This window comes from Saccoglossus kowalevskii, chromosome 3 (assembly GCF_978046115.1).
Source record: "Saccoglossus kowalevskii chromosome 3, keSacKowa6.1, whole genome shotgun sequence".
In the NCBI taxonomy this organism is placed as follows: domain Eukaryota; kingdom Metazoa; phylum Hemichordata; class Enteropneusta; family Harrimaniidae; genus Saccoglossus; species Saccoglossus kowalevskii.
In genome coordinates, this window is record NC_140643.1 from 24,645,197 (window position 1) to 24,667,729 (window position 22,533).

General features: G+C 34.2%; 1 protein-coding gene across 1 annotated transcript in view; it reads right to left on the reverse strand.

Moving 5' to 3' along the window:
• The window catches only part of LOC146747587 (uncharacterized), a 42,730-nt gene that overhangs the window by 11,873 nt on the left and 8,324 nt on the right, over positions 1–22,533 (reverse strand). Inside the window, exons 2-3 of the mRNA XM_085496529.1 lie at positions 17,323–17,906; positions 10,916–11,096 (exon numbers count right to left, since the gene is read on the reverse strand). Coding sequence (XP_085352655.1) covers positions 10,916–11,096; positions 17,323–17,473 — 332 coding nt within the window. The 5' untranslated portion in view covers positions 17,474–17,906. The remainder of the gene's footprint in view (positions 1–10,915; positions 11,097–17,322; positions 17,907–22,533) is intronic.

A 22,533-nucleotide genomic window follows, 5' to 3' on the forward strand; every position in this document is an offset into this window, starting at 1 on the left:
GGTAATACAGCAATATTATTATTTTCTGGTATGTGTGATTTGTTCATTTATACCCGAGCCTTCTAAAACATATGGTAAATTAAAATTGTGTATAGAATAAAATTAGAAACGTCATCACACACTTCTCACTATTTAAAAAAATTAGGATAGAAGATACACACTGTACATGATATAAACCATGTCCATACAGAGTAATACATTCATATTTTGCAATCATAGAAACAGATATGCCAAAGACCAAAGGTAATATTGTTGTTGTTGTAATAATTTTTCAAAGGTAATAATTAAGATGATCATTAAGTTAACAATCTTGAACGAAATATATTGACTGGGAAGAAAAAATAATACAAATATATACGATGGTTTAAATAAAAGTCGTGAGTTTATAATAACAACCTATTGCCCAACAGCTGTACAAATTACCGCAATTCACATCCTATTAATTAAGTAGTGTAAATTGCAAACAAATATTTGAAATTCTACTATGCGCTGATCTCCGAGATATTTTAAGTGTACTCGCCGTCCGAAACTCTGTGATTGGTAACTTTGTTAATAAAGATGAAATATTGTGAAATCTCAAGACGGATATAATTGTGATGTCATTGGCATCACAAGGAGTTGTAGTTCAAATGACTATCAATAATATATGTAGGAATTGTGTCTCAACATCCACCATGCACCATGCATCACATGAGTATAGTTTCAGTTGGAACGTGCCTGGACGACGTTGTCACTGGGAGATCTTATTTTCTGGTACAACTTCGAATAATAAATATAATTCAAATACTCCCTTACCTCCTGGTAAATAAATTGCTATTGCTATTGACAGAATTAATGTTTGAAAACGTTTCACTAAACAGTTGGACGTTGTAATTGCAATTATACTGTAATCATACTGATGTAGCCTAAAATTTGTATAGTGTGGTTTTCTAATTCTGAAAATATATGCATGTGAAATTGAAGCATTGTACTTCTACTAATAGCCAAGTATTTCAGAATGACACCATATCTAGTATAATTAACTGCGTTCAAACTGTGTTCCTAGTAAAATACTATATCCATCGATGACATTTGTACATCTTTTAGTGTGATTTTTAAATTATCTTTATTTTGATTATTTTGTTCTGTGAACAGAGTATATGACACATCACAGTATTCTTGACACGATTTGCTCACTCACTGAAATTTACGCTAACAAGAAATCTGTAAAATAAACCTGTCACAATAACACATTACACTCAATAAATAAAAGGGAAACAGAAAGACAAAAATCCATAAATCATGTGCATGGATTGTAAGAACATTTCATCTCGTCTTTATATCACAATACAAACAGGCGGAAATAAAATTAAGCAAAACATACATCGCCGTATCGTCTGACCAGTAAAATACGCATCACAGAAGAATAACAATATAGCAAGATTTCCACAACAGTGAAAACGATATCGATTTGACGATGTCACCATTTTCTATCATTACATTAAATTGTTCGCAAAACAAAACAAAGTGATGTACTAGTTTCAGCGCAATTCACTCAGCAATAATCTGTTTTTAAATCCTGCATATAATGTTAGCCTATATAAGACAATATAAGACAATACCCGCTTGTTTGATCTTTAAATGAACCCCGCCTATAGTAAATCCTAACAAACTCAATAAAACCCGATAATCAAAATATGGATGAATATAAGAAAAATGTTTTCAAGTAAAATAACAAATCCCAATCAATTAAACAATAGTCCTCGAATCGGAGATTCGTAGTTAAATGATACGTTATATATACCATTAAGCTAACTAGAAGATCAACCAATTATAACGTTGTTCAATGCATGATATAAAAGTCATGACAAAACTTTAATCAGAAAATAATGTTATGACGTTTCGAATTCACCAGCCAGCAACACATCTGTACCACTGTAGTCTCCAGGTTAAGAAAAAAAATAGTATAAGTACAACTAGAAATCGAGAAACGTACCGTAGTACATTGCGGTCTTATCGAGTTTAGTATTATAGGTGGTAGTGGTGTCTGAGTCCTATGATAGTATTCTTGTATACTAAATTTATTATGTTATCAAATGTTGCTTTAGTTTCAACATTACTTACAGGTGTAATTTACAATTTTCTCACAGAAACTGTTTAATATCCGGATTATAAAGAGAGGAAACACATTTATCACCAGACTATAAAGATTTAACAAAGTCAAAATGTTTAAGACACATTTGTGTTTAATCGGAGTAACAGATGAGTTTTCAATCTGGATTTGAATGTGTTAACATTTGGTGCTGTACGAATTTTATTTGGTGGATGATTCCATATTGAAGGAGATGAATGAGAGAATGGTCGGTCACCATATAATTTAAGTCTGGTGTTTGGTACTTTGAGTAATTGCTTGTTGCTAGAGCGAAGAGTTCTACCAAGATTACTTTGTTGTATAAGATCCGAAATGTATGGTGGGGCCAACTGATGTAGAGCTTTGTAAGTAATGATGAGTATTTTGCATTGGATTCTGTAAGTGACTAGAAGCCAGTGCAACTATTAGAATAATTGTGTTATATGATTAAAATTGTTTGTGCAAGTAATAAGACGAGTAACACTATTATGGGCTTTTTGTAACAGGTTTAGTTGTGTAGTTGGTGAGCCATATAGCAGACAGTAGTCCAGTTTAGGGACAAGGGTTGGAATCAGCTTGAGGCATGTTTCTGCAGATAAGTACTGTCTGTCATTAGATGTATAGGACAAATTCTATACATCTAATGTTGAAATAAATACTTTTTAAAGTAAAAAGTATTATAAAACATAACTCTAAAGTTACGTGCAGCTGTTACTGAGTTGAGTTGTAGCTTGTTGAGTGTCATCCACTTCTTGATGTCATGTATACAGTGTTTCATTTGTGTAAAGGAATAGTGTGGTATACATTGTCAAAAGCGGTTGATATACCTAACAGAACAAGGATGGCATATTTTCCTACATCAATGATGAACAAATGTCATTGTGCTGTTGCTGTGCTGTGGAACTGTCTATAAGAATATCAGGATCAAGCGCTGTTTTCTTTAGAAGAGGTGTCACAATATCAGATTTAAAGGAAGCTGGAACAGTTCCTTGGGAAAGCGAAAGGTTGATAATGATGGTGATTAGAGGAATAATTATGCTTTGAAGCTTATTGAGAATATGTGTTGGGATCTAGACAACAGGACTTAGATGGTGCTTTCGTGATGATGTTATGGATTTCATCTGATGAGGTAGGCTAGAAAGATGAGATGGTAGATGAAGTGATATTTGACATAGTGGTGAGTGGCAGGTTAATGTCAGAAGTATCGGCATCCATGTCATTACCTATATTTTAAACAAACACATCGTTTCTCAATCGACTGCAGTATTACTATTGTACAATAGATTCATTTTGCCTTACATATCATATGCTTAAGAAACAATTACCAAACCTATTCAAAACCTATCTACATCAATTAAAATATATTTCCCGAATCTTAAGACTTTCAGACAGACTTGCACATGCGTCTCCACTTTTTATGAGGCTCGGAATAATTTATATTTACCGACAATATAAATTTCAGCTATTGCCATTTGTTTTTAATAGTATCAATAAAAACAATTCCTCAATATTGTTATTATTCCAAAATATCTACTCGTGAAATTTCTCAATCAATATGGAAATTATTCATTCCTAAGTATTAGAGTGATGCAGTAAGTATAAGATATCAAAGATCAGACAGCAATGTAAACTTTTAGGAAAAGATTACAAACAATATTTGTTTATATAAGCAGTTATTCACTTATTCGATCGTCTGGAGTTTTTATAATTTTGTTTGTTTATAATTATGACTCAGTGCCCATAAAATTATAATAGTAGTTATGAATGTCGGGAACTGGACTCTATTAGTGTTTTCGCTGTTTTCCAGCTCACTTCAATGTATTCCAATTTATGTCAGATTGTTGTATCTGCGGAAAATATATAAGAAAAATAAAGTACGTCTATAATAATACATTTTACTATTATTTAAAGCTATTCTAAATACAATACAATACAATACAATTTGAAAATTAAAATTGAAAAAACAATTTAGGTTGTTAATGCATTTTTGAACACAGTGGTTTTCAAATACGTCTACATACATGCGGTGTTTATGGTTATCAAAATCGACGAACAACAACAAAATAAAGATATATTTTTCCCAAATAAGACAAATGCAAAAAGGATTATTTTTCAATCTCTACGTCTTATTTTCTTTTGTCAATCTCCCGAACCCGCCAATGAAGCCCCGGGGTAAATCTGCATCCCTTATGACTCATGACGATTTCGGAGAATCCTCTCGAAAACAGTGTTTCTTTCAAAATTTTCGTACGTATTTCGAATGGATTATTCGCAGATGTTTGTACGCATTTAAAGTTTTTGAGCATGGGCATCAATGATCCAATTCAAGTCAGAGGCTTTATTCAATTCACTGTGTGCGGGCTCGTACGATAAATTCAATTCAACTTCATGAATTTTGCAGGATCTGAGAATTCCATACTTACCTACACAAATTGCCTTGCCAACATGCATAAGAGACATGAGCTTAGGTAGTAAAGAAAATTATATGAGAATTAGATACACTGCAGTTGCATTCGTGTTACTCGTGTGTAGGTATATATTCATTTCCACATTACAATCGCGTTTCATTATTACATACGTCGTTATAAATACTCGAAATTAGACTTTTCAGATTAAAGAGGAAATTAAATCGGAGCGGAAAAGTCGATTTAGCTGATATAGGGAAATAATTTTGCTGTGTTATAATAGAGTATTTTTGCTTGCCCTCGTCCACAATTCACAAAGAACTCCTGGAATGGAGGAAGTATGTAGGCCTAGAACAATGGAATTAGAATAGAGTGAATTCATTTAAAATTATTTCACTCAAAGTGTGCCAATGTATTTCTTTAGTACAAGGACAGGTGGATTGGGAGATGTGCTCGTATTTTATATACTGGTATAGTACTGTAGTCGTCGACTTCATGGACTGCGTCGAACATTTGAGTAAATGGTTATTAGGACTTGCGTCTGTCGTGACTAGTCTAGACAATGAGCGCCAAGTCAAAGTCGGTGATATCAGAGAGCCGAAGATTATTACAAAACATACACGCGTACGTTGTGCTCTGTTGCATATTAGTCTAAATTTTTAATATTACTGCCGAAGGTATTTTCATATTGGGATTTGTATGTCATCATCATCACGTATTCGTATGTCGTTGCTGTCGCAAAATACGAGTTCTAGGCTCCTATAACATCACTACAGTAGGGAATAATATAATGACTGTAAAATGGAGATTTTAAAATATACATAAAAAAATGTTTGTTTTGGTTATTTGTAAATTAAAGTCGGTGTTACCACAAATGTTTTTGTTGACCAGTCAACATGGAAAATAATACAATACAATTAGATTTTATTCTAGCTCTTTTTGTGCGTAGACTATTCGATAAAATCCGTATTTGAATAGACTGATGAAATATTGTACACATGTAATGTTATATATATATATTCGACGTATAATGACGGGGGTATTATTACCTGTCGCATGTCAAATATAATCGCTGAGACGGTTTCTATTTTTTTTCTCACGAGAACAGCCGCAATACCAGTGTAATACCAAGCGGATTAGACCTAAATGTATTCTCATCTTTGATGCGTGCTGTGTGCAGTGGACTTTTGGGATTATAGTAGAGTCTCGGCACTCTCATATGCGTGATATCTTAATAAAATGGTTTTTCATAATTTATAATTATTCACACCAAATAGTGCAATTATATATACTGAGATGAAAAGGGAAAAAAAATGCTAACAAATGTACAGACGCTTTTAAATTTCGTCTTTTAGACCGACACTTGATGACATTTCACACATTTTGAATTGTTGATTGTTTTCCGAACTGCATGTAACATGAGGCTCGTCACAAAATATACATATCCATCAACGATTTAAACTCATGACCACGACAAAGCACACGGCTTTCGTACTATAATAATCAGTTATATGGATAACTGGTTAGTGTTATAATAGCAAATATACAGACGATATAGTTAATGGTGAACTATAAAATTACTAAATAGTAAATACGCATGTATGTTGAATTTACTTGAACTTAATATTTTAATAATGCTTTATACACTCTAATAAAATCACCGGGCAGATTAGCCAGTTAATCTTATGGTCTATATGACACGGTGGCCGTATATTCTATCCAAGTATTACATGTTTAACTATTTCTCAATCTTGATCCTGTTTTTTCGCCCGAATAATTATCAGATACAGGTTCAAAGTCGGTGGGCATACATCTGTGCTGCTGTTACGCCATATTGTAACGTAAGAAAACTAATTCTATGTTTGTATTTTTTCAATTCGCGTGAAGCATTTATTTATTTACAACACATGTGTATAAAATGCAATCACATGATGTATTTGTCGTGTAAATTACACAGTACCAAGGATGAATTGCATTTATAGTAACAATATGTACAGTAATTGAACACTGTGACATCGAGTATTACACTCTGTGGTGCATACCATTTAAATAGCTTGCAATACACGCATCGTCTTCCCACATGTGTCTACACGAGACAATGAACAAGACAACCGCATGAATGGAAGTAATTTTGTGTTATTAAACACCTTCCCGGGGAATATCGTCAACAATTACCTACCGTAATTGAGTTGCGGGTTTACAAATCAAACGCACATTTTTTAATTATATTATAACATAGATTATAATGGGTCACATGAAAAGAAGAATATTAAAATAACGTAGCAGACAATACTGTCGAAATGTGCATCTGGCAAGGTGGAATTACTCGCTCAGCATTCATGAATGCCACCCGCGACCATGATCAGTGTCGCCAGGAGAGTCTTCTAGAAATGAATGGGTATATTACGTTGCACATGACCTGTGGTATAATTGAATTGTATGTGTTATTAGTTTGCAATTACGTGTTACTGGATGCGCATTTCTATCGATAGTAAGGCAGGTAGCGGTTTAGTATATAACCAGGGACTAATTTGTAAGTGGTGTGAACATTCTAAAATATTGACAATATACAGTTCGATTATCCAAAAAAATCATTTAATTAAAATTTCTACGGAGATATACGAACAAATGCACTTAAAACATAATATTATTTTATATGAGACATATCTATATTGACATATGTTTATTAAAAATGCTATAAATAGCTTAATTCATCGTCATTTCGCTTCTTTTAATGTGGGCATTTAATTTCTTTATAAAGTAATTGAGTACAATTGTTTTATTTTGAAGCATGTATTAAGAATAAAAAAAAACTAAAAAAACAAACAAACTAGCAAATAATATTGGAAATTATTAATCTATAACTATTATTTGAAATACTTTTGCACGAAAAGTTATTCATTGATGTGCACGCAGCGATATGTGAGAATGTACAAGTAACCTAATGTCTCGCGTGCGCGGAAACACACTTAAACTTTGAAAAACGCAACGCATGACTGAATCGATCCAATAACACTGATTATATACTAATATACCTTAATTCTCTCTTTATTTATCAAGATAACTACTTTTATTGGAAAAAGCGTGTTAAATTTGACCTCATCAGTGACCCGTAATTGATCCGTTTATTATGTTATTGAATAAGTGAGAGTATCTAACATACATGCGCATGCTTCAGTTAGTTTACACGGCGGTGTAAATTAGATGCGATGCATTTCATATGTGTATTATTTATAATTACTGGCGGTGTCGTTTTTTTATTTTGCATTGCAATGAATCTTCACAATTATTTTTGTTGATCTCACATACGGGCGAACGAGACACTCATTCGGTTTGTCGTTTATGTTCTTGCGTTCGATGAAGTACTCTTAAAAACGCATTCTTGTTCATTCTTATTCTACTTCCATATTGTATTGCCATGACAACCCAGTCTTGTACGCCGATTGACAATTACAGAGTCTGTTCAAGCAATTCTGAAAACACTAGTATTTCTGTGTTTTCTTGTTTACTCAATTTTCTAGATGACGTCATCATCCTCATCTCTACTGATCAAATCAGGATAACATTTTTATAACGACGTATTCGACACACTGTTACGTCACTGTCGAATCATTATTTTCAATAACATATACTGACTACATGATATAACTCATTACATCGTACGTGATAGCAATAAAGAAAACATACATGCCTATTACACTGAAGACAATATACGCTATCATACCACATTCTTAGTTCGCACACATACTTACGTGTACCATGTGTAAGGCGCAGAGAAGGAGAATGTGATATCACAATAACCCGCAAAGCTTGGTTAAAGAAAGCATCGATTTGAATGTGCGCTTTTGAGTAATCGATATTACCCGATCAAATATATCAGAAATATTGGGAAATGTTAATATTTCCCTAATGGACAACTGAATCGGAGAACAAGTCTTTCATATGGCAAAACAACTGCAAGACAAAAAGGCTTTGCCAATTGACCTACACTCGTTGGCGTTTGCAACGGCAGATACATACAATTATACTGTTAAAACGACACGACTAGACACATGGCATCCGAGAGACTAATGACACCATGGCGAGATGCAAGGTTTGATAAAGCGAAAGATTTCAAATGATTTGCTAAGAAATCGAGCGAATCTCATTAAAGCGTGACACGTTTTTTTATGAATGCGACAGGTATTGTTGATGATTGAGATAGTATTACCAAGTCTCTCTCATCAATGAGTCATTTCCAGGAAGATGTCTAAAAGATGGACTTTAAAGATTACCCGATCAGCCCCATAATGCATAGTTGTAATATAATTATCAGCAATATTTTACAAGGGAGAGTTTATGCGCTCTATCAATGCTACAGCGTGTGCTACAGATCATATCTACACAGTGTACCGTTGGGAAAAATGTATGTCTACATAATGTTAATACCCGATCTTTGTGTTTGACAGATCACTCCAAACACCGTACTGCAATGACACATTTAGTATCTCAATAAATATCCGTAGACGCCTAGGTACTAAATGGGGCGAGATAATTGGCAGTGTAGGATCAGTGAAGGTGAAAAAGGTCATTGCCATTCATTAGCACTAGGTCCCAGATGACGGGCACTTCACTTTAAACCTCACACAAGCACTGTGCCTAGCAAATATTAATGGCTTATAGTTGCAGTGCAGAATCATCGTGTACGTACAATTAAAATGACATATGAGTAAACTATAATGCTTTGACTCAACTATGCGTCAACGAGTCTGTTTTTCATGATGAGCATAATGCTGAGGATAGCGCAAATTAGATTTGATTTTTCATTGGTTCTGAACGGCAAGCCAATGGTATGTAGTAAATATAAGAACACTTTGGGGAAAATCAGTATAAATGGCGGGAGAATAAGCGACAACATTCACGAGCATACCGTTTATGATCCAATTATATTACTCATATGGAGGTTTCGGGGCAGAATCATAGGTTTTCTAATGCAAGATATAAAACACTTCCATCAGCCACTCAGATGGCAATATTATGTGTACACAAAACATGAAATTAAGACAAAAAATAAAATATAAGACGATATGATAACAGCAACAACTTGAACTGGATTTTACGATTGTAGACGGCATGCTACTAATTGAAAAACACTATTAACATCTTCGACACTAAACGTGGTGACTGTTTTAAGTGTTTCAGTAGCGTAGGTCTGATTGGTAGCAGGTTAGCTGAAAAAAAGCCGAACTTATGTTTTCGGTAACGTTAGTCTGACTATTAGCTTAAAAAGTATAGATGGATTCTCATAAAATGTTTGCCCATGGCGGTTGCCCATTGATGCAAGCATAAACTAATTGCATTTCTGTATAGATGTAATAATGGTTACTTCGGAAACAGCAATTTCGAGAATGACATTTTATTTTACTCGAAAGATTATTGACGGACTTTCATAACATTATCAGGAAAGATTCACCTTGACACAGCCACGAACCCATAATATTCTAGTGCAGGTAAGGGTGTAGTTACCATGGAAACAGCAGTTTGGGGGATGATATTTTATTTATATCTCATGGGGTTATTGATGGATTACTCAACCAATTATAAACGCATTGTCATGACAATTTAAGGATAAGGTGCCCTAGATGCAATGTCATTTTTGAAGAATCTATTAAATATGTTTGAAGAGATGTGGATCTGATTGTCGCGTATTACCTGCTTGGCAAAGGTCTGTGCTTTCCATGTGTGTTTTTTTAGTTTTATTTGTTATTGATATGTAATTAAAGACTGTGGTTGTATGTCATGCTATTGGGGTTTGTAGTAAACGTATATTACTTCAACGCAATGCCGTTAACTGGTGATTACAGTTAATCTGAGAACGTCTGGACGTTTGCGTATGTATGTCATCACACAATTAACTTTTTTAGATGAGATTGCATGTAATTTGTACATAGGGTAATAGCGCGCATGCGTACGTGCATTCCCGAGAGAATCAAAAACGGTGGATCGTGACAAATGAATCCCTGTACACATTATTGGTACAATTATTACCAAATAAACCTATTTAGTAAACTATATATTATAGAATAGAAGATTTTTATAAGAGATTGTAATAATGGATAATACTGTTTTTTTAATAGCAATGTCAATTGTTATACCGTTTAAACTCAATCATCTTTTCAGGACATATTACCGACTGGAAGTGACTTCGTTATGGGCACTGTCATGGAAAAATACTACTAACTAGGATTAGCGTAGTAATGCACACTGTATGGGCAGATTAATACCCGGAAGTGGTTTGGCAGTCTACCCTGTCTTGGTAGATTACTACTTGAACAAGATGTTTCAAATTCTGTCCGGACATAACCCGAGCTGACGTCGTTTTACTTTTCCGTGAAAGTGACGAATTATATATACGACTTACCTATCTACTATATTAGCTACGTGCCTATCATTCGATATCGAATAATTATAATCTTTACAACAGTAAAGGAGGCTTCTTAGTCCACAACAATAAGGTCCGTTTTCGTCAATCGTACAGTCCATCTCTTTGTGACCTCTACCTAAAAAATCTTTATAGTGAGGACACGTTTCACCGGCAACACCTGCAAGGCAATACACATATTTTAGACTTTTTAGACAAATAAGGTTATACATTTTATTCTCGGCATTGTTATATAGCGGTAAGACTGTCATTTAGCGTGTTGTCTTGGCTCACGCACATGTACTCCACTAAATTAATTTCCAAATGAGTTGCGACAACTACTGTCTATCAGGCAAACTGAACACCGCAATATCTTAGTGAAACTACGGCATCAAATAAATGAGGATCAATTGCTGCGACATGTTTCTTTTCAGCGGAAGTTCAACGATTCGTCGTAAAGCAGTAATGTGACGTGGATTCATAATGTACTATTATTAGAATATACCAGACTTACACGCGGTATTGTAATAAAAGGTAAACCTTGTTAGCATGGTTCGTCCTCCGGGTGTCATGCTATCAGTGTGGAAACTTCCTCCTGGGAAACCACAATTGCGCTTAAAACTTATTTGGATATAATTAGTGTATTGTCACGTACATAACACTGCAGGGACTCGATGAAAGATTTATCATTACAATTGCACATTGCATTGCAATTCATATGACATATATTATGAGGTCTTCATAAATGTGTAATATTACACATTTATGAATATCAGCCACTCGTCTACCATCAAGTGATGACTCAAATTACTGTAACCACTTATGCACGACACGAGTACCAGCATGTTGTCCTTAAATTACCAACTCCAGATACGTAATGTATTTTAACCTAGCAACGGACTTAACAACACGATTGGGACACGGAATTATATGTTGACAACACTATGCAATCTCAATGTGTTGCCATATTAAAGAGCTGATATGGTCTAGTGCATAATGTTATGACAAGCAAATGGCTACGCATATCAATTACTGTAGGAATATCCTTGCATGTATACTGACTTAAATAATTATAAATATATTGCAATATAATTCGGTAAACAGTTCAAATTTACTATTAAGCGTAGCTAACAGTATAACAGTCATTATTGCCATTAGGGAATAGAACTAAATTGCCACCCTCATTAACATCAAATCAAATTTCATAGACGTTACATTCGATGTTATCTTTCATGTCTTTTTATGCTCTTCTGTTCACTCATAATAATCTGTCATTAGTTGACGTATAATTATCTGTACTGATCTGTAATAATCTATTTACGCATAATGATGTATCTGCAGTTTAATCTGTTCTCAGTTTAATCATAATAATCTGTCCTCGGTTTACTGATAGTTTACATGTGGCTAAGAAGAATGCAAATGGTAGATAACGATCTGTTTGAGTTCCCGTACTTTAACGATGTAATACTGTGGATTTGGCGAGTGTGTTGCAGCCCCATCGCGGGTTGTGTGCTGTCACTATGTAATTGTGTTACGTAACTCTTCAGTTTATGAGAACAAGAGGTCAATGATCGGATATAATCCATGTACATAGCATAATAAACTATACGCTGATTTTATTCACAATCTAGCTCCATACTCCAATCACTAGAGTGACCATGGAAACATACATCTCGACGACCTGAAATCTTTTTTTTTTCGAATCCAAGGTGTTGCTTAAAAAGTACCATTTGTAATTGATTGGGGGACGTTGAACCATTCATTTGAGTCACGTGAGAACAACCAAGTTCCGAAAAGCAGTCAGTTTACCTATTGTAATTTGTCGTCAATGTAACTGATATTAATATATCTCGGCTTACCTATTGCGATTCTGTCCTCAGTTTACTTATAATAATTTGTCCTCGGTATACTCATAATAATTTGTCCTCAGTTTACTTATAATAATCTGTCCCCAGTTTATTTATAATTATCTTTTCGAAGTTGCCTTGTGCGCTTCCGGGTACGAGTCTGTTGAACCAGGCATCACCGGAGGCAAATGACACTAACAGGACAGGATAGAACAAAGTAACCGATCCTCGTGATTCATACACATTCAATAGAAAATTTCATTAGATCACATTTTTTTACATAATATTTAATATTTTCGTTAAGACATTGTATTTGCGTAATTTGTCTCGATAACAATTGAATAATCTAACACAGTAATATCTATCGTTTTTTTAAACAAATAATGGAATTATATAAAAATCGAATTATAGATCAATAAGTTTCTATATAGTTACAGATGTGGTAATTTTCACGGCAAACTCTGAGGGATATTAGTATCAGAATATTTTGCGATATTTAACCTATATATTGGTTTAACAACTCGTTTTCAACCTTATCCCACTTGAACTTTTTGTATGTCCTTTTTTATAGATCAATTACTTTCATGTTTTATGAATAGTCTTGGAGGAAACGATCAGGTAAATAATATTACAGAAATGTTAACAGTAACAGTTTTAAGAATAAAGCCTATCCTGTAAAATATTTCAGAGATAAATTATTTAATAATCATGTTTGGCGATAAAAACAATGATGTACACTCCTTTGCTTATCAATTGATGTACAGTTCCGTTGCTATATTAATTATTAAAACGACTGAAACATGTATTAAGGTTCAGTACAATTGAATAGATATGAATGATTCTAAGTGTGTTTCATTACTATTTTATTTGGCGGCAGTTCAATGTATAATTTACTTATAATGTAACATCTGGTACATTGTGGGTTATTACAAGTCATTAGTAGCCGGCAGTAGTACCACTCTCGATATCAATAGCACTGCGTCTGGCATCTAATTGCAGACGTGTCGTCATTGATACACAACGAAAGTTTGTTGTGTCTAGCTTCATAATGTATGCATGGTACCCACCAGCACCAAAATATTAATACACAATTTCGTTTGCAATCTTCTTTTGCTGTGACAGACATGATTATGGTTGTCACTTCAACAACATTATGTCACAAAACAAAGGTATCACGTGTGGTGTTTGTACCGAGTTTGAACAATGATATGTAATTTGTATTCTTTTGGAGTAAACTGGTCACAGGCAACTTAGAGTTTATATAAACCCTAAAATAAATAGAGAATATACACACTATTATGTCTTACGTAAATCACAGTACCAAATATTCAGTAAAAAAGTTCAGTGAAAGTGTATCTTATGAACGGGTGTGGCGCATGAATAAATGCCGTCTGTTGAACCAAATGGCCGCCAGTTAACCATATGAATAAAATTGCAAAACAAAATAATGTACACCTGTAACCTATCCTTAAAATTGCATTGGCATGCCCGAGAAACGGTTGGTGATAAGGTCAAATGCTGTGAAGTAATTGGAGGGATGGTTGCCGCGAGACGGTCAACAACTACAAATATATAATACAATTGTAGGTACGTAAATATTATTATGTGCCTACTGTGAACAAAATCAGCCAATTTCTACAAAGTGACGTCAGATACACAAACGCACACACAGAACCAACAAAACTGTGTCTGACGGGACTAAAATTGTACATTTGAAAAAATAAATGTAGATAAATTCATTCAAACTGCGGAGAGAATATATTATCGTGATATTTAATGCAGACACATGGTAATCATTTTAGGCAGACTAATATTATCGCTAAAGGTCGTGCTGAGTTATTCACAATGTAACGCATGAACAGTTTAATTTGCGACGTCGAGTGTATACGTATAGTAAGTATGTATTGCAATAACTACCAGTGTTTTGTTCACAACATGATGTATGGTGGCATTCAATTTAGTCAATAATATAAATTACTTGTATCATACACAGGGTCATTCTATAGCTCTAATGGAAGCAGTGTGCCAAACGTAAATCGGCGACAGTTACTGTTAGTAATGAATGACATATTTTTCAACAAACTATCAACATCCCAGTGGAAACAAATTGTGTTGCTTTGCTGGGCAATTGAATTGTTTACTCCTATGAAGAGAAATTAGTTATTTTGATAATTTTCTTAGCATCAACCGTTCTGAATTTAGTGAATCTATTCCAATGTCATCTGTGCCTTGAATTTTTACTATGAATATTCAATTTTTATCTAATTGCATAACAAAAGATAACTCTGATTTTACGGTTACCAATTCCTCCACTTTCATAACAATATCCCAACATTTTTCCCCACCAATTTGGTATGCATTTTCTAGCTCATTCATTATCCTAGTGTATGAAGTAATCATGCAGATTTATTCGGGATTCATCTTATTTTGGGTGGTTACTGTGGTGTAGTGAGGTTGCCCGGCTGCTGACAGTGGCGAGGCGCGTTTGCTGTACTTGGGCGATACAATCTTGTGTTTACATGGTCGTAATATGCCTGTAAATTGTTTTTGATTAAACTAATGGTTTTGTAATTAGCCGTAACATTACAAATTTGGCATTTGCTCGGGTTCTCTTTGGTTCAGAACTTTTAATATTGTGGATAAGGGTTGCCCTTGTGAGATTTACAGTATTCACGACCGCGAGGTTTAGAATTGTAAATATACAAGAACCCGTATATATTTAACCAAATTTATACCACAAAATAGAAGTTTCATTGCCTGTGCACAACATTGAATCGGGGTTTAATCTACATAAATACAACGTATTGTAGACATAATTGTTGATTGCTCATGGTTAATTCAATAACAACGTAGCGATTGAAAAGAACAAACTACGGCCTATGTTTCCAGGGAAATACGTTATAGCTCAATTGTTAGAGATTCGACTTTTGTATTCGATGTTATAAGTTCAGACCGCATCTTGCTCAACCTTTCAAATAGCTGAAGGAAAACTTCGTCAAGTTTTGCATCTTGACTAAAGCGACAACAATGAATTTATGTACAGTAATACTACATTTCTGCTCGTTTCCGTTGTTCTAACAGTCCCCTAAACTTTGGTATCGGAGAATTTCCGTCCAATATTTAAAGGAAAATACTCTTTCTTTGCTCCAAACAGTATCCGTTTACTAGTTTTTTTTCTGTTCTCAGCAACGTCTGTTTACTGAAAAGAATTGTTTTTCAGAACGAGGCATCAATGTCACAGTTTCAAACATAAACCACTGAGTAAATTATATATGAAAGCTGTCACATGTGGAACTGAAATGCTCAATGTTTATTTGAAGCATATGTATAATACAATAGGTTTCATATATCTGCATCTTACTGATTTGTTTTTTTGTTTGTCAGTCATTTGTTTTATGTTTATTTATTAATGCTATGGATGATTTGATATTATTTGTGTATGTACGAAAATTGCCGCCAGTCGTTAAAAGAAAAGAAGAGAACAACGAAACGAGGTGTATATGTAATGACTTATTTTTGTAGCGACTTTGAATAAAATCCGTCGAGAAATGACACAAACATAAGTCCCCGTTCCGAATACAGCTGACGGGGACTGGGAAAAATAAATAAATGGCGCCATACAATGTAGTCTACCAACGCATAAGTACCTTTCAAATATACTTCTATGCAGCTAGATAGGTTAGAACATTTGGATACCCGAGAGAATACACCAATTGCTGACTTATCGTTCTCTGGCAATGTATACTTTTATAGTTATCAAGAAAAATATATATGGTATTTAATGCAGACATTAAATATTATTGCTTACAATAATGCTTCAGTATACACACTCCAAGCAGTAACACATGAGCAGTTTGATTTGCGTCATCAAAATGAATATGAATATATAAATTGCGAATTGCAAAAACAACTGGCGTTTTGTTCACGACATTGTGTATGGTGACATTCAGTTCAGTCGCTATTGCTATCACGATACTTGCATTAAATTATGTCAGCGTCGAGGAAGCGCAACGTGTTTTTATATAGTTGAATAGAAAGTGAAACTAAACATCGAGTAAGCATAATTGACTGCAGCGTGTCTTGTTCTATTCCATAAATTACACGACAGAGAATTCTACCTCATAATTGTATATGTGTTTGAGTAAGATTGTAGCACCACATTAGTTACGTGCTTTATTAAATTACGTAAAGCATTAGTATAATTCGAAATCGCCTATAAAGAACAAGTCGCGCCATGCGGGTCACACTTATTAGTCTTTTGAAGCGTATTTGATGTGAACTTTAGAAAATGCAATTATAAAAACAATTATTTTTTTCGGAATTAAAATTACGTAACTGATGCGCATGTGTGCAAACTATGTCTGTTCTTGTTCTTAGATAACACAAATCATCACATAAAATTAAAGCGCGATGGTCGTCGCGCCGCCTCCTGTTCGATATACAACGTATACAACGCCTGTAAAATACATTGTTTGTTTACATGAAATTCGAACACGCGCTGCGCGACGACCCAGCCCATAAATGTTATTTTTTTGTACTTCGAGTGACTGACTGACTTACCTGTACATAAAGTGGACCAAATACATCCAGCACCAGCGGCAACGGCGGCTTTCAGTAACATATTGATTACACGAGCCTTCGGTTTACAGTGCGTATATTGACGATTTCTTATCATCGAAGACATGTCCGTGGGTAATGGGGACGTATCCATAACTTCACAGACGGAAAATGTGATAAATATTTCACGCCTGCAACACAATACGTAACCGGATGTTGGAGACACAATTTCTGTGCATGAATAATTTAAAACCAACTGCGAGAATCAATTTAATCCGAGTTCTGATATTGACAACTAATCTAATAATCTTTAGATCAGTAAATTTAATCCTTCAAAAAAGTTGAATATTACGTAAGAACAAGAAGCTGATTTGTGTTCATAAGTTCTAATACTATCCATTGTCTGGAATCATCATCAGCGAAGTCAAAGTCCACATTATCGGTCGACTGATGTTCTAGATTTCAAAAATTGTTGATCATCAACGTGGATTATGTAGTTCATTCTGAGTTGTTTTCTGTGAAGATTAGTTCAGCTTGATTCCGGCTTTACTTGCAATTGCTCTTTACTACACACAATATTATTTTGTCTGTCAGTGAAAAAAATGAGATAAGACAATTAGTATATAAAATATTCTAATTAGAAGAGTATAAAAACAAGCTCAATATTATTAAAACATTTTAGCTTAAATTTTCAAGATTTCATAAATGTCGAAACCATGGCTTACTAAGCTTAGCGCAAACAAATTGATGAACCGTATCAAATGATAAACTGTTAGAGGTTGGAGTTTGTACGACTATGCGTCCATATAATTTCTTAAACGCCCTATTGGTTAGCTTAGTTTAATTGCAAAGCTTACAAGATATACATTATTATGTTTGTATCAGTGTTTTGAATAAATAAATAAATAATTAAGACAACATAATAATTGTCTTTGCACTAAAGATTGTTTACATCGACACTATCTAATATCCCGCGTAATCGAATGTAAACCGCTGCGCTGTAAAACTACACGCGAGTAATATTGAATCAGTAGTTTGTAAACAAAGGTATATATATATATTCTGATTTAGTAGAAAGACAAATGTATTGATTTCTTGAAAGAGCTTTCACGAATCAATATAGACATTATACTCAATGTAACATCACACACTTTGGCAATTCCATCAACATGAATATAATCGGTGAAACAAAAGCACACTTTTAATAGTGTCACCGAGGTCTGCAGTAAATATATAATATTTCATATCGAGCAGCACCGAATATGTCCCACCACGTTAACACTTGATATGGATTTAACAGAGATAGATGATGATGCGAGGGGTATGAGATAAAGGAAGGCAAAACGCTGATCGATGAAGGTGTCTTGATGGGATAACATATATCCACGTACGAGGTGGAAAGTGTAGAGTTACGGTGGAATCGTTGTCATTGAACACGTGATACAATTATGACCAATTCATCATAGACAGAAAGTCGTCACATTATTTTGTATCAAATTTGACTACATATATGTAAGGACTGGGTGAGGTGAAATGCCTTGATAGCAAACATGTCCACCAGAGCATGTATGGAGTGGCATTAGTTACGTTAACATGATAACAGCTATGTATAGCAGCGTTCAGAGATTCATAATGAACCCAATGCTTACAGGCTTGATAAAGTGATTATGGTGTGATTATGCTAATCTTTATATAATTATGATACTATCAAATCTTTGTTAAAATTATTATTATAAAATCATCTTCCCATGCGGTAAATTCATAACCGAGTCAGGCGATTTGATGCGTGTTCAATTAGTCATTAATTTGAGCGACGCGGTCAAATAATGCAAAAAATATAATCCGGGGTTTACAAAAAATAAAATAAAAACATGCGTCAATAGATTGTAACAAATGGTCACATATTAATATTGTATAGTTCACTCAAATGTCACAGTACGACAAGTACGGCTTATTCAGGAATTAAACATTTATGACACGAATTACACCATGGATCTCTCACATAATTCTAAATGCTATGAGGATGATATCTGATTCAGTTGTGCAAGATATATTCTATTTGTGTTGCTTACTCACAGTAGTCAAACAAACAATTTATTTTCGACTTTGCCCATACACATGTGATGCTTGACACCATCTGTACAATGACATCGGCGCCTTAGTTACTACCGATTTAGAAACTTTACTATCCCGACTTAGTGGTTTAGCGGTTTAGTGGCCTCGTAGTTTAGCTAATCGTCGTTTTGTGGCAATGCAGTGGTAAGCTTTTACAGGCTGCAAATCTGTGATGACGTGAATCCAGAATTTGGATTATAAAGCTTTTGTTCAGAACTAAATATATTACTTAAAGAAGTAAAAAGCAGTAACCGCTTCCAAGGTTCTGTATTTCTTGGAATTCTACGAGAAAATTTAGTGTTATCATCGAAATTCAACTGAAAGGTTCAGTGCTAGTGTACAAAACATTTATTTATGTTATACATTATTACATGAAAATAACGTTCACATTAATGACATATATCATTAATATTAATCAAGCCTAAATTCACCTAGAGTATATTTTTTAGAAAGTCAAAGTTTAGTTCATTTACACACATTTGTGTCATGAGTATAGAGATTTGAAAGGTTATAGTATGATGTATCATGGTAACCTTTTTCTACTCCTACACACGTGTTGCCTTTGATGAAATAATAATCTATTTCGTGCACAAGTTTCTACACGTTATTAATACTCTAAGTAAGTAAGTAAATAAGTGCGTTTGAATATATACCGAAGATACCAATCTTAAGGTTGTCCTTTTTGTTAGAATATATTCTAGGTGAATACTGTTGATATTGTAGCCAAACAGTGTATATGTTTAAACGAAGGCACGTGCTACACAAATGTGATGTTGTCTGCCTTAGTGCGTATGTTTTAGTATATATTTAAAAGGGAAAAGCCAAAAGTATATTATATACAAGAAAGTAAAATGAACCGCAAGCTAACTGTCAACTGCCGATGCAATTTTTCAAATAAAGCTCAAGTTTCAGAACTATGCGATAGGACATTACACTCACAGTTTGGTAGAGTGCGAAAATTGTACAGCTTTCAATGCGGAGTCAAAACTTTTACGATAACATATTCAAGCAATTAGTGTGTTTGGTGAACAATACTTACACACCTAAATTCAACTACGACTGTTGATGTTTTAGTTATGACTATGCATTGAAGAATTACCACAGACTTGAAGGAATAATTGTTTACGTCGGAACAAATGAATAAAACCATATAAAAGTTATTTATGAACGATTTATTTAAAATTGCCTCAGACTCTTTACGGGCACCTGTTAAAGAGTCCATGTTATAACAGTTTGTTTGTTTGTCAAAAAGTAAACCCATATTCACATCAGGGGGTTACGCAGGGTGTCACGAACCTTGCATTCATCCTTCAAATAGTGTAATATTTCTTTCAGCCATCGTGTCCACTGTGTAGCCTTTATATTCGGATCTGTAGACGCGGTGTCGGGAAAGAGTTTAAAGGGACAAAAGTCTGATGGCAGTAGTGATCACAGCAAGGTTTTATATAATGGTACTGTTTCACCGTATGTTCATGAATGTATACCACTCACGTAGATAACCCCAGGTTGTCACTTGCTATTGCATTTCTGTGATGAATTTGTGGGATTAATCTCACGAAAGTACTGCACAGTTGCAAAAACCATATACTCTGCTTGACATTGAAACTACTTGTAGTCAACAAGTATATTTCCGCATTTTAATATCTAACTCTGTTTATAAGTCAGGCAATAATAATGAATATTAGTTACAATTTAACTGAGCACAGTAGTAGATTCAGCAATCTAATGTTATCACAGAAACATACGTGGTAGAATACGGGAGAATATATGACAATCAGATAAAACGTTTTAGTACAATCACATGTAAGCTGCCACGCATATCCATTGTATGCACATTGTAACGTATGGCGGTAAAGAGATATAAATTGTTGTAACTCAATTTATTCGAAACAAGTCTTCAGCGATTATTTCAATGTGCATTGTATATATTATTTTACGTTTTATTCCTGTATAATGGTAGACAACTGAGATAATTGTAAAGTGTTATATTTAGAATTGCTTAGTTTACGCTTTGACGTCGGTTTGTGACATTCGGCACGATTGGGGCGGGGGTGTATTCACGAATAAAAATTACAGTAACACTGTATTAGTATTCATAAAAAAATCATTATTTTCAATATTACTGTAATTATTCAATGCTTAGAGGTTATCAACAACTTCAAATAATATGTTATTTATTATTTAAATATATCTGTGGGTTAGTTCCAACGATGAAAATAAATGCCGATGATTGAAATCTCCCAGTTCATGCATAATACAACCAAAGCGGCAAAATCAATTAGATAATGTTCACTAAAATAAAAAAAATCCAAGGATCCCCCTAGCAATACGTGAAACAGCAGCAGCCTTCTATTTGACTAATTGTGTTTATTGAATATAAAAGTCAATTTATCACTGAACATACTGAAAGTAACTTGACAAGCGACAGGACTGATTCTTACATGATACTTTACAATATGAACGCCACAAAAGGTTTGTCAAATATATTTGCATTTCAACAATGATTGTGCCTTCCGTTTCAGTTGTCTGTCGTAATGGTGACATTTGAAGCACAGTTAATGTGGAACATGCAGCCTATAATGAATATTTAATTTACCTCTCTTTAGAAACTTAAATTGTATTGATGCGCACAGGCATTGTATGCCTTGTACGCGTAATATGTTGACAACGTGATTTGAACCAATAGGGATGTCACCGTGCACTAGCAAATGGGTGTGATATTACAAACATGAAATGTCAGATGGTATACAAATAATGCTTCACACAATTTATCGGTGATAGTGTATGGCTGATATAGGTAACATGTCGCTTACAGTAAGTAACATCATATGTCATTAAGTCGCTCGTTTGAATAATGATGCTGCCTTTCGGGGTACATGGTGAAACATAGGGATGACATAGGAGTTAAATTGGAATATCCGTTTCAAAAAGAATTTATGCGGTAGCATATTTCCTAGCCAATGTCTGGTTCAAAGTAAAATATTATATGTACTGTTATTTCCCCTAATATTTACGCGTGCATTAAAACAAATTTAACCTACAGACTAGAATGCGCTCAATTGATATACATACAATACTTACCAACTTTCAGTCGAAGGA